The sequence below is a fragment of the Panicum virgatum genome, chromosome 5K (assembly GCF_016808335.1).
Source record: "Panicum virgatum strain AP13 chromosome 5K, P.virgatum_v5, whole genome shotgun sequence".
In the NCBI taxonomy this organism is placed as follows: domain Eukaryota; kingdom Viridiplantae; phylum Streptophyta; class Magnoliopsida; order Poales; family Poaceae; genus Panicum; species Panicum virgatum.
Window position 1 is genome coordinate 31,411,358 of NC_053140.1, and position 12,406 is coordinate 31,423,763.

At 43.7% G+C, this 12,406-nt stretch overlaps 1 protein-coding gene across 1 annotated transcript; it reads right to left on the reverse strand.

The window, feature by feature from the left end:
• Positions 1-4,916: 4,916 nt before the first annotated feature.
• On the reverse strand, positions 4,917-7,738 carry LOC120707110. Its single transcript, XM_039991889.1, has 4 exons — positions 7,179-7,738; positions 5,929-6,373; positions 5,627-5,742; positions 4,917-5,555 (listed from the first exon to the last, which is right to left on the reverse strand). Exons 1-4 carry the CDS (start codon positions 7,495-7,497, stop codon positions 5,119-5,121), a joined length of 1,317 nt encoding a protein of 438 aa, XP_039847823.1. The 5' UTR covers positions 7,498-7,738; the 3' UTR covers positions 4,917-5,118.
• Positions 7,739-12,406: the final 4,668 nt, after the last annotated feature.

Consider the following 12,406-nt stretch of genomic DNA (forward strand, 5'->3'; position numbering starts at 1 on the left):
TGTGTATAGTGGCAACTCATGTGTATGGTCATGGTTCAACGCCTTCATACAATCTCCACGTGACCTGCACGTTCCCTCTAGCCGTCATTCATTCATTCTTTATGTCCTTCCACTTTGAGATCCATCCCGTATGTGTAAGTGATCTTAATTTGACCTAAACTCGCTCACGTGGTCTGTACTTCTTTTTTATGACAACTTATGTGACGATCTGCTTTTTTTAGCAATTTAATTATGTGTATCGACTTAATGTGGTAATAATTTTTGTGTGTAACAATTTTTGTTTTGTATCAACTTTATGTGTTTAAATGTATGTTAGATTTCGTTTACAATAACTTATATATTATATTTGTGGCATTATGTCTAAACAGATCATATTTTTGTGACAACTTTTCTATAATAGTTTATAAATATTCTTTGCAGCAACTTATATGTTATATGTGTAGTAACTCATGTGTATGAAACCTTTAGTTTTTTTGGCAATTTATGTGTATAACAAATAGCAATTTGGTGCTAGTGCAAAACATCTCTAAAATATATACAAGTGAGATCTAATTTTATTCGTCTTATCACGTAGAACATAAGGGTGTAATCGGTATTCAAAACGGATATCATATGAATGAGATAAAACATTTATTCGAAGAAGCTACATGTAAAAAAACTAGGTGGAATCCTTTGTACTGTAGTTTGAAAGTGACATGCGAGGAGAAAGGCGTTCGCTAAATCCAAAGGATGACGAGGGGTCGTGCGCTGACCTATCGTGTGATAGGTCGCGCGTTAACCCGGTCCTACATGCAAGTTGCTATATACTTACAAAAGGAGCCTATGCAGTTTGTATAGGAACCGGGGAGGAGAAGAATAGGACGACGACGTGTTGAATAACCATGGAACAAGTTGCAACGTCCAGCCCACCCGGCGTGCGTTATCAGCGCCTATATGGCCCAACAGGCCGAAACCTGATGGGCCTCTTTACTGAAATGCGTCCGCCGAATCAGTTGAGCCCAGGGAGAGAGGGGTCTCTTCTTTGCTTTTGTTCTGGAATTTCTTATATTATAGTATATTATAGTCTTCCTAGCCAATGCACGCAGATGCTTCAAAAGAAGAAGTTGGTGGTGGATGCAAAATAATCGGGAAATATTCAGTGCAAACCACCGTATGAAGCGTGCTAGCGCGCACTTCCTATAACCAATTCACCAATTGGAAGCTCGGTGAAAACGTGAAAACCCTTTAAAAAATTATAGTTGGAAGTATCAAAAAATTTCAAACAATGCACATCCATAGTGCATCATTAGATGTACTATGCATCAAAAGTTGAGATGCAAACTCAATCTAGAAAAATTCAAATAAAAATGACAAACTCAAAGTGCATAAAGCACTAGAAGACAATTTTGTCTTGTAGTGCACTTGCATATGAAATTTGTTATTTTCATATGAAATTTTGCAAAATGACTTTGCATCTCAACTTTTGATACAAAGCACACCTAATGATGCACTATGGATGTGCATCGCTTGAAATTTTTTGAACACTTGTAACTATAATTTTTTATGGGGGTTTCATATTTCCTCCGAATGTTTTCCCTAAATAACCGGCAGACACGAGGAAAAGGGCAAGAGATGAAAAGATGGTCCAGAGTTTCCTCCACATTTTTATATGAATATATGATTGAAGAAGCATATACATTTTCTCCTTAGCAAATTACGCATATTGAGCCTGTCTTTAAGGAGCCAGAAGAAAACTTTAAGCATGGGTAACGTTTTACATTCCCTTAACATCGTTTGGCTGGGAACTACGGTAACACCTGCTTGATAATTATGGATGGGCAGCGGGCTTTGGACTAGCCTTCCAGAACCAACACATATGATACAAAGCATCCATCGATATCAAAACTTTTCATGGATAAATTCAAAACCAATAGTGTAAGAAGTTTGATAAAATAAAATAAAATAAAAAATGTTCATTACTGGACTTCTAGAACTTCATATGACACTTCTTAGAACGATTATCCGTGATACAAAAATATTGCGTGGATTTAGAATTTTAAATGAACAATTTTAGAAGTTGATCTCATGATGACTTCACCAAATGCTTCTGAGATACTTAAGTGAAAAATCTGATAGTTAGAACATTTTTTTTGCAAAAACACTTCTTCCCTTTGAGCCTCATCTAACGAAGAACAAAATACAAATATCCGTGCAAAGAGGATACGTGAATGTTCAAAATGAAAATGAACATACTACTGATATGCAGATGGTGGTGTAAACAAACAATATCACACTGAGACAGTAAAAGTCAGTCAAATGGTCTGTCCATACTATACACATAAGCTAGGTCCAATGCATATGCACTTCTGCGATTCAAAAACTCACACTATGCAAGAAACCAATGAGCTAGTTAGCTGTTTTAATGCATGACTGATCAATGACTGCCAGATCAGATAGATCACAACTAGTAACATGAAAGAGCAAATTTGGACCAACAGCAGGTGTTGTGGACTCCTAAATCTGGACCAAAGTAGGTGTTGGGACCTCCTAAATTTGGACCAGCAGCACAAATAACATGAACATGTCCAAGCACATGAATAAATCCAGGTATGTGCTACTGCATACATGCCCTTTTGTTTCTTAACAAATAAATTATAGTCACCCAAGCATGTTGAAGTGATTTACCTTATAGTGCGTATTGTATTGCTGCTTCTCATATTATTGCATCATTTTTCTGTTCTCATCCCAATTAAACCCACTTTTGGCTAGCATGACATCAATGGCACCATACTTTGTCCTAAAATGTCTCACCCTAGATTCAATGTGTGGAATAGCAGTAAGAACACAACGTGGTAGCTTTGAAGCAAGTATATTTTCCAAAGAGAACAAAAACCATTCTTAAAGCCCCCCTCACTTTTCCACCTTGGATCTAAAGACAGCCCATACAGTGCTTTTATCAACTCATCATCTTCATAATATTTTTTTCCCTCTTCCTCGTGCAGAATTGAGCTTCCAGATGGATTCATACCCTATAACAAGTGTAGTTCCTTTTCCTCTCTCCCTTCCCAATGGTCCTACCTGCAGAGATGCGGAAGAAGTAGCAGAGAAAAAGGGATCGCAAATTGCAGCGGAAGCAGCGGCGGCGGCGGCGGAGAGGGAGTGATGGACTAGGTCCTAGTCAGCAGGCTAAATAGCTGTTCATGTCACAAAAATCCTAACTGGAAGAGAAAAAGGAAGAGAGAGAGGGGCAGGCGACTACTTACTCGCCGGCGTAGAGCAGCATAACCGAGGAAATGTCTCAGCGCAAAAAGCGGGCAGCATGTATTCTATAGGCAGTGAGCATGCTATTATATGATTATCCTTTTGCCGCAGGCATTGAGTGACGTGGCATGCTTATGTGCTGGCTGCCAGCTATCGCCCCGTTCGGTTGGCTGGGTTGAGCCAGCTGAATGGCTGGGCTGGATGGTAGGAACAGTGCCAGCTGAAATGGTACTGTTGCTGCTGGATTGGAACTAGTGCCGGCCGTGCGGTGGGGAAAGGATACCAGACTGTTTTTTTTACACAGAAACAGCGTCTTCTGTCCTCGTTCAGCAACCGTTCGGCTGGGCTGGATGGGCTCGGCTGGGCTGATCAGCCCATCCAGCCCAGCCGGACCATCTCATATGAACGGCGCCTATTTCTATTATCCTTACTTTCAGCGTACGTGAATGTCGCTGGGGAGGGATACCGGACACCACCTGGATAACAGGTTTTTCGTGCTACCTCAAGCGGCGTGACAACCTTGTTGCGCTATCTCGCGCGGCGTGACAAACGGATTGAGATTAAGTGACATTGCCATGGTGAAATTCCCGTAACATTGAGTCCCTGACGCGTGGGACCCAATCCGGCCCGATCCCACATGTCAATGTCATGGGAATGCCACCGTGGCAATGTCATTGAACCTGCATTCGCGACAAGCAAGCTGGCTCCAGTCAAGCTGGCCGCCTTAGCCAGCATGGCAGCTAGCGACAGCGTTGTCCTGTCGCGCCACATTACGCGTGGCGCGATCAAAAGGATCAAATAAAAGTTGGTACGAGCTATTTTTAAAATAATAAAAAAAGGTTAAAATAGAAAAAATTCCCTATGCATACAACCGTGATTGATAGGAGAGGCTCCCTCCAAGGGAGCGATTGGCGCGAGAAGCCAAACAAATGATGGTTTTGTCTCGCTAAGCGCGTGCGTAGCCCCCGGCGAGCTTGTGTTTATCGTTCGCAGCAAACTAACTCTCCTTGTACTGTTCATCTTCCTCCTCCAATCTTCTACTGAATTCGCACATCCGCCGCTTGCTTCTACCTTCGCGGTCGGCAGCAACCTCCCCGCCCACCAACCGCTCGTGCCTCCTCCACTGGCCCTTCAAACCACTCCGACGTCCTCAACCCCCGCCATGGGCATAGGCCGCCGGATGTCCGACCCCGCCTATTCCGACGGCGCCCTCGCCGCCTGGCCTCACCGCCAGGCAACCGGCCACCACCGTCGGGCTGGCGCCGCCCCACCCCCTCCCTCTAAGGTCGCCAGTTATGGACCCACCCAGCAACTCTAACCCCTAACCCGACGGCAGCAGATTCTAGCGATCGCAGCCGGTGAGGATGAACCGCGCGCACACACGCATCATCTAAGAATTTTGTACGGTCGCACATAAGATTTTGGCCGGCGTACACAGAATTTGACACTAACAAGAACCGAGTAAATTTTTTTTTTTACTCGAGTAACATTTAGGACTATAGTAAAAATAACAATTAAAATCCGGTTGAACTTCCTGAATCTATAGTTTTAGAAGTTCTATTCTCATCTTTTTAGCTGAAATTATGTTGATTTTGCATTGCTGCTGGTGACTTCTGAACAATATACACGTACAAAAAGAGCACACAGGTCATTTTTTTCAACCTTGGATTTTAGTGTAGCGAAGGTACTCAATTAATCCTTGTCATTAATTCACAGAAAAGGATACCTCACCCATGAAATACAGCCCTTCGTTAATTTGGCACACATCTAAAAGGCACCACAAGGAACCACGTAAGCATGACAGTGCACCAGTGTTGTACAAAAGCCTATCAACATTTCTACTTATCAATAAGAAAATAAGGCCACCAGGCAAAATCTTTAAACGTCGTCTATGTTCAATGTTGAGCCTGATATCTCAACATATGCCATCTGAGTGTAACCGTTGAACACTGATGCATCCAATCTTTCTAGACCCGTTCTTCGAAACAAGCCATAGCGACCATCTTCGATAATAGGGTCAGCTGCACGTGCTGGGTCATACCTTGTTTGATGTGTTAACGATGGACCAGCAACAGGAGGAAGCTCCCAATACAAATCTAACACAGATTCAACAAGCCTACTGTTCTGGAAATGCTCTTTGTATGAAATGACCTTATTGCTATGGTTGAAATTGTCTCGCATGTAGCCCCTAACACCCCACCATGCATCATCGTTTCCACATAAATCAGCTGTCTCAACGGCCTTCTCCCAAAGCTTCTTCCGTTTCAATCTAAATCTTGCTTCATCACTATCCCAGAAGCAGCTATGTCCACCACCTGGACGCACAACCTTCTTTTAGATTTATACTTTTATCACAAGAAATCTAAGAAGGTGACAAGCCACAAACCTCTGATGTAGAATTGATCACAGATCTGTCTCAAGGAATAATGGTCACCTGTACCAGTATCATAGTTGTCCTCAAATATGAGATGCCGAAATCCAGCTTTTAGTGCCTGCTTTAACCTACCCATAATAATTTTAAATAACAGTATTAAACATTTTAACTGTTTGATTTGTAGTCATTTCGATGCTTATGATTTGGTGAACAATGAGAACACAATTAATCATGGTACATGGAACAAGAATAACAGTTTACCAAGATCAAAACAAAAAAAAAACCAACAGAAAAGCTCTATGAACAGAATTTACCTTTTCAACTCACTTTGGTGGTCATCAAAGAAAACAAGCACCTTACTGGGATCAGAAATACCATGATTTCTCAATAGTTTTTCCCAATCAACGCTTCCAAAATCGACAAAATCCTTCCCAGCAAGATAAGTACAGTTACCATCAACATATGCAGGTCCCTTCTTAATATATTTCTCAGGGTGTCTTGGGGAGAGTGATATAATCCTAGTATTTGGCATGGCCTGCCGCAAGACCCAAGTAGAGTGCCCCTTGAAAGCACCACTCTCAATCATCAGATCCGGTTTAAGCCAGCGAGCCATAAACCAAAGCCCAAAGCTGTGGTCAAAGCCCATTCCATACATGTTATTCTTGATGGGGCGGGTCTCATATATTGGCACAAATTCTTCCAATCCGTTAAGTAGGTCCTTATAAGTCCATTCCACTGTCTTCCCTGTTTTTGATCTGCCTTTTGTGAAGGAAAAAAAAAGGGATAAGATAGTCTAATGATTAATTTCATTCTATCTAATGCAAGTCAATGCATCAAGCAAAATTTTCAACCAAGAAGGCAACAGTGGGCAACTTCTTGCAAAGAAAAGCTCACTTCACAAAAACCGGATAAGATAGTACAATTATTAATTTCATTCCATATAATGCAAGTCTATGCATCAAGTAAGTTTGCAACCAAGAAGGCAACGGTGGACAATGACTTCCAAAGAAAAACTCACTTCACAATGCACACAGAAACATGTGCCCACTGTTGATAACCTATACAGGCATACTGCAGCAGCAACCTATTCAACATAGATAACAGTTCATTACTGCCAACAAGGTTGTCTATTTCTGGAGGAACACAAAGGAATGGAACAGTGGATTAAAAATAGTTATCGGATAATGTTTAGGACATTTAAAGAACTAAACAGTGGGTATTTCGTAACCAACAAAGGAATGGAACAGTGGATTAAAAATAGTTATCGGATAATGTATAGAACATTTAAAGAACTAAACAGTGGGTATTTCGTAACCACTTGACCCCTACAAATTACAAAACTAATAAATTTGCCAATGCAAAAGGTGACGCTTCAAACGATAATATCAGGCAGGATTTCAGTTGAATCTATGAAGCCGCAAATTCATGTTACTTCATTGAGAAGGTTATTTTTTCCCAGACGAATCGATCAGTTGGGCAAAGCACGAAGATCCAAAGAGCTTGAAGAAAGGAAACAGATCTATATTACAGTAAGAAAGGAAACATTAGCGGCGCGAGTGCTTACACCACGGGACGCCGAGGGAGCCAAAATCGGAGGCGGCGGCTGCATCGGGGTGGGCGAGGAAGCGCGCATAGAGGCGCGGCGTCGCGCAATCGATGCTGGGGCAGGAGCGGCCCGCCAGGAAGGCGGCGACCGCGACGGCGAGGAGGAGGAACAGGGCGACGGCGGCGCGATGGGAGTAGTGGAGGCGCGCGTAGGCGGCGGCAACGAAGGCGGGGTGTGCTTTCCGGGTCTTGGGCTTGTCGTCGTCGTCCCCGGCCGCGGCCGGGGAGGAGGAAGAGGACGCGCCGGCGGCGCGGGCGGAGAGACCAATGTCGTGCATGCCGTGTACCAAGGCGTTGATCCGCGCTCGCCTAGGCGCGCTTATGCGCTGGGCGGCGTGGTACCGCCTCGCCTAGGGGGGCGCCAGCTCGTCGGCGGCGAAAGGAGGGCCGGTGAGCCGTCCCTGGTGCGCCGCCGTGCAGATCCGCCGAGGAGGAGGCGACGTCGGCCGGCGGCGGCGGAGCCTGGGGCGGGACCGGGAGCGGAGTGGACGTCGGGTGTGGGTGCGCGTGCTTTTTTCCAAGGAAGGGTGCCGGCCCGGCCCATGATGTTTTTTTGAACTTACGGCCCGGCCCATGAAGTGCTTCAGTTCAGCGTTCGGGCATACAAGGTTGGTCCCACCACTTCCGCCGTCGGGGCCGCTTCTCCTGACTACTAGGGATTCACGCGCGCCCATGCGCGCGTTGTCGTTTCTTACTAAAAAATATTTTAAATTAGCATTCTGAATTATCATTTATTAGATAATATTTGTTTAACAGAATTTATTAGTCGAGCAAATAATGCATAACATTGATACGAAATGGCTGCTCGATAGCATAGTTTTTATTGTTACTTTGACCCGTTTGGTTTCTTAGAATGCTAGGAAATAACGCTTTGACCATTAATTACGGTGTCAAACTAAGTCAGTTTACAAAACCAACTCAAGGACCACTGCGCTAGAAACCCTAAAGAATCTAATGAGGCCTTTGACCGCGTAATTAGAGGATGGGTATTGTAGCATCATTGTAGTCAATCATCGATTAATTACCATCATTAGATTCGTCACGAAAAATTGCATTCTTTTTTGAAAAGATTTTGAAAATAAACTTTATTTAGTATTTTGTGCATGCAAGATTTTTTTATATTTGCGTGCACCAGAATTGATATATGAAATCCAATCAATATTTTTATCTATGAAATGGAGCCACCCCGTGATGCACTGCTGTCAGTGATGAAGGGATGAGGCGGCGCTACACAAGCAGCTGCGTAGGCGGGCAGCCGGCCGCTTGCAGCGGCACGTAGGAAGGCAGGCAGTTGCGTGCCCAGCAGCCAGCAGGAAACTGATAGGGCCACCGCAGCAATCACGGGCCGGGACACGCAGGCAAGCAGACAGCTGCGTGGGCCGCCAAAATCGTCCGTCCAGCCGGGCGGCAAACCAGTACGAGGCGGACGATGGGCATCGCAGGGACCGGGATTTGTGGGCGACGTGACCGGGCTGGCCCCGCGCCTTCCCCGAGCGGTTTGTTACTTTAGATTTGAGATTCTGGAGTTAATTCTCTGAATGCCATCAAAATTTAGGTCATCCCTTCATTGTTATTGAAATTTTACTTCAATCTCTTCAATGTTATTCCGTGAATCTGCTGTTAGAATGACTGTTAAACAAGGACAACAAGACGTTAGTGCCCTTGCGAGACATGGACGGCGGCGCCACTCCCGTGGTCCTGCGCGGGGTCGTTCTCTTGCCACTGTGTCTTTGTTAGCAATCATACACGTGCACGAATTTTCTTGGCATGGCAAGACCGGCACATGGTAGACCGACCGACAGTGACAAGCCGGCGGGCGGCGAAGGCGAGAGAGGAGATCGAAAGCTGCTACACAAGACGCATTGTGCTCGTCCATGGCATGGTGGAGGAGCGGCGCGACCCTGGGGACGTCGGCGTGGCAGCCCGATGGCAGGGACGGACGGGACCTGGCCTCCCGGGCGAGTCGGTCGGCCAGCGCCCAGGGCGCCTCCCGCGCGGGCGCCGAGCAGGGGCGCCAACGGCCCCCTCTCCCTCCCCCACTCCAGGGCCCAGGGCGCCTCCGCGCGGACGTCGAGCAGGGGAGCCGCTAGGGCACCCACGCGCCAAGCAGGGGGCGCCGCCGCGTGGGCACCTGCTCCGTTAGGCGGTTCGTGGGCTTGAGGACCCGCCGGGAGTCTGGGAGCCGCGCGGGTGGCGGCAGGGGCGCTGGTCCGCCCTCGTGCGCCCTCCTGGCGGCGCGCGCGTGGGGGGTGGGGAGGGAGCTGAGGTGGGGTTGGGAGTTGGGATAGGGTTACAAACGGAACAAAAAAATTGGACAGATCGGACTTCAACGTTTGGTACAATATTTTCACGGTTTCCGCTTGCAAACTAACGGAAATGGCACTGAGGGGATTAAAATAAAATTTCAGTGGCAATGAAAGAATGGCTTAAATTTTAATAGCATTGAGGGGATTGTCTTAAATTTTGATGGCATCCAGAGAATTAACTCAAGATTCTGAGGCACGAGTTGGGCCCGTTTGGTTCATCCGTGATATAAACAGTAACCATGGAATCTTTCAATGCATGGAGGCTTAAACGAAGTCTATTTGCAAAATCTTTTCACAGATGGGTGCAACTTTGCGTGACGAATCTAATGAGCTTAAAAAATTTGTAATTGGCTACAGTAATGCTACAGTAATAATCCTGTAATCGTGTGGTCAAAGACCTTATTAGATTCGTCTCGCGAAGTAACACATAATTGTGGAGTTAGTTTTGCAAACTGTCTTCATTTAGTACTCCTAATTGTTGGTCAAACTTTGTAATAGGTGTGCTACGGACTAAACCAAAGGGCCTTGGTGCACAGTACAGTGTCCTGGACCAACAACTTCCCTCTTGGATTCTTAGAAAACGCTCAGATGATATGCTTGTTTCATTTGAAAAAGATTAACAAAAAATTTCGCATGTTATTGTTTTGACTGTTGAACTCTACATGTGTCCAACCGTTTCATCATTTCTGATATTCAAACTTGGTGGTGCCGCAGATCTAACATTTTCTCTATTCTACCTCATCTCCAATATACTGACTGGTTTGTTTTATTTTTTTTCTTTTCTACTTCTATGCATATGTGGTAACCAGGGGTGCCTAGAACGATGACCCGGCCGGCAAGATACATGGTATGGTTCTGAAAGCAAGCACTCGAGTAGTAGAGTGCCCCTCTTCAACTTGGTAGGGAAGTGGAACGCTAGGGTTGGTAAGCGTACCAGTAGCAAATTATTTTTTTTCGAGTGACCATGGTAGCTTGTACAGTTGTACTGATTTAAAAAGGTGCTTGCCGTGGTGCAATATGAAATATTGAAATTTTGCATCTAGGATTCAGCACATCAGCTACATATTTGGTAAAAAAATTCTTTTGAACGACATATTTGGTAAAAATATGTGAATAGAGAGACAGATGTTCACTGGGTATATTAATGGCGCTGGCTTTAAAAATAATTATATTTTGATATCACAGATTTAAAAAATGAAGTAAAAGAAATCTTGCCATGAAGAAAATGATTGGGTATTTTTCCGCGAAATATGAAACATGACGTGCCCATGGTTTGTATGACTCGAACCAGCAACCTAATTCTTCAAATGAAGCCTCGGCTTCCTATGTTTCCTAACAACATTGCTGGTGGCAATGGACTTACAAGGGGCAGTTTGCATCGGCACGGCTTTACCCAAAACAACTACACTAGTGAAGCCAAATCTGGTGAAGCAAAAAAAAAAGCTAGCTTTATCTGAATTTTAGTCCATTTTAGCACAGGTTTATTATAAAATAACTTCACATTACAGTATCTCGATTTGCATAAAACAGGTAAAGCACAAGCTAAAATAAACCATGCCAAACAGACCAAAGGCTGTTGGGCACATCAGATGCAATGCTAGCTGGTGCATTAGGCTGCAACAGCCGTTACAGGCAGCCTGCAGCCAACAACGAGAGGCTGCTGCTGCATCAATCGAACTGCTGTATAGCTTCCGCCTAAGCAGCTGCAAGAAGCACAAGCGAACACTTATGTTTAGATCATTTTGTCCAAAATTTTAGAAGATTATTTAGAAGATCTTAAATAACTTAAAATATAAATATGATCAACTACTGAGTTATAGAACTCTCAAGAGCTACATTTCTCATATTAATCAATTCCATATGAACATATATTTTATTTTTGAATATGTGTTCTATAAACTTGCAAACCAACATGTTCCAAAAATGTTTTGGAACTATTAACGATCATCAAAGTACTTGACAAACATTAAAAATTGACTAACCTTTGCTATGGATTGTGGTTAACTTACAACGAGCTGCTCCTCCCCAAAGCACCAACGAGGCTTCTCTAACATGGGCTCCCTAGGGTTTACCCGTTTTGGGTTTACCGTACTAGAGAACATGTCCTTCATCCAGGCCAAATATACTAGCTACAATTGCAGCCGGTACTAATGCAATGGCCGGCCCCCAAGAGGGAGATATTGGTACTGGGTGGTGGCACGGTTCGGTACTAATGCTCAGTTATTAGTACCGGCCTACCGGGTGCAGCCATAATCTGGTACCAATAGTCGTCAGGGAGTTAGTACTACAACAGATATTAGTACCGTGTCATGCCACGACTCGGTACTAATAATTAAGCATTATACCGGCTTGGGTCGTGGGTACTAATGCCTTTGTCTATACCAGACCGCCCCTCCCCGAGATGGCTACCGAGTGAGGGGAGAGGAGGAAAATTTTTACAGTTTTTTTAAGATAGGTTAGCAATTTTCTCCATAAGTTAGCTATAGATGTAGTCAGCAGCTGATTTAGTGTATTTTTTTTACATATAGTTAACCGGTAATTAGTTTATTATTATAATAATAATTCTTGCACTGCAATAATTAAATACTTTTAGATGTAGTTAGCATGTGATTGTGTTTATAATTGTTATACATGTGATAATTAATTTTTTATATGTAGTCGGCCTATAATTTATTTTATTATTTTTATAATTATTATAACACATATGATAATTAAAATTTTTAGATGCAGTTAGCATGTGATTTAGTTTTTATTATTATAATAATTTTTGCACATGTAATAATTTAATTTTTTTAGATGTAGTTAGTTGGCAATTTAGTTTATAATCGCTATAATAATTGTTATACATGATTGATCGTGATATTTATTTATTTTTATATAT

What these genes read in the sequence shown, in the direction of transcription:
- LOC120707110 (XM_039991889.1), bottom strand. Translation starts at nt 7,497, where the DNA reads ATGCACGACATTGGTCTCTCCGCCCGCGCCGCCGGCGCGTCCTCTTCC. An exon ending in CTCCCTCGGCGTCCCGTGGT is followed by an intron (nt 6,374 to 7,178) that starts GTAAGCACTCGC and finishes CCTTCACAAAAG; the next exon opens with GCAGATCAAAAACAGGGAAG. An exon ending in CACCAAAGTGAGTTGAAAAG is followed by an intron (nt 5,743 to 5,928) that starts GTAAATTCTGTT and finishes TATTATGGGTAG; the next exon opens with GTTAAAGCAGGCACTAAAAG.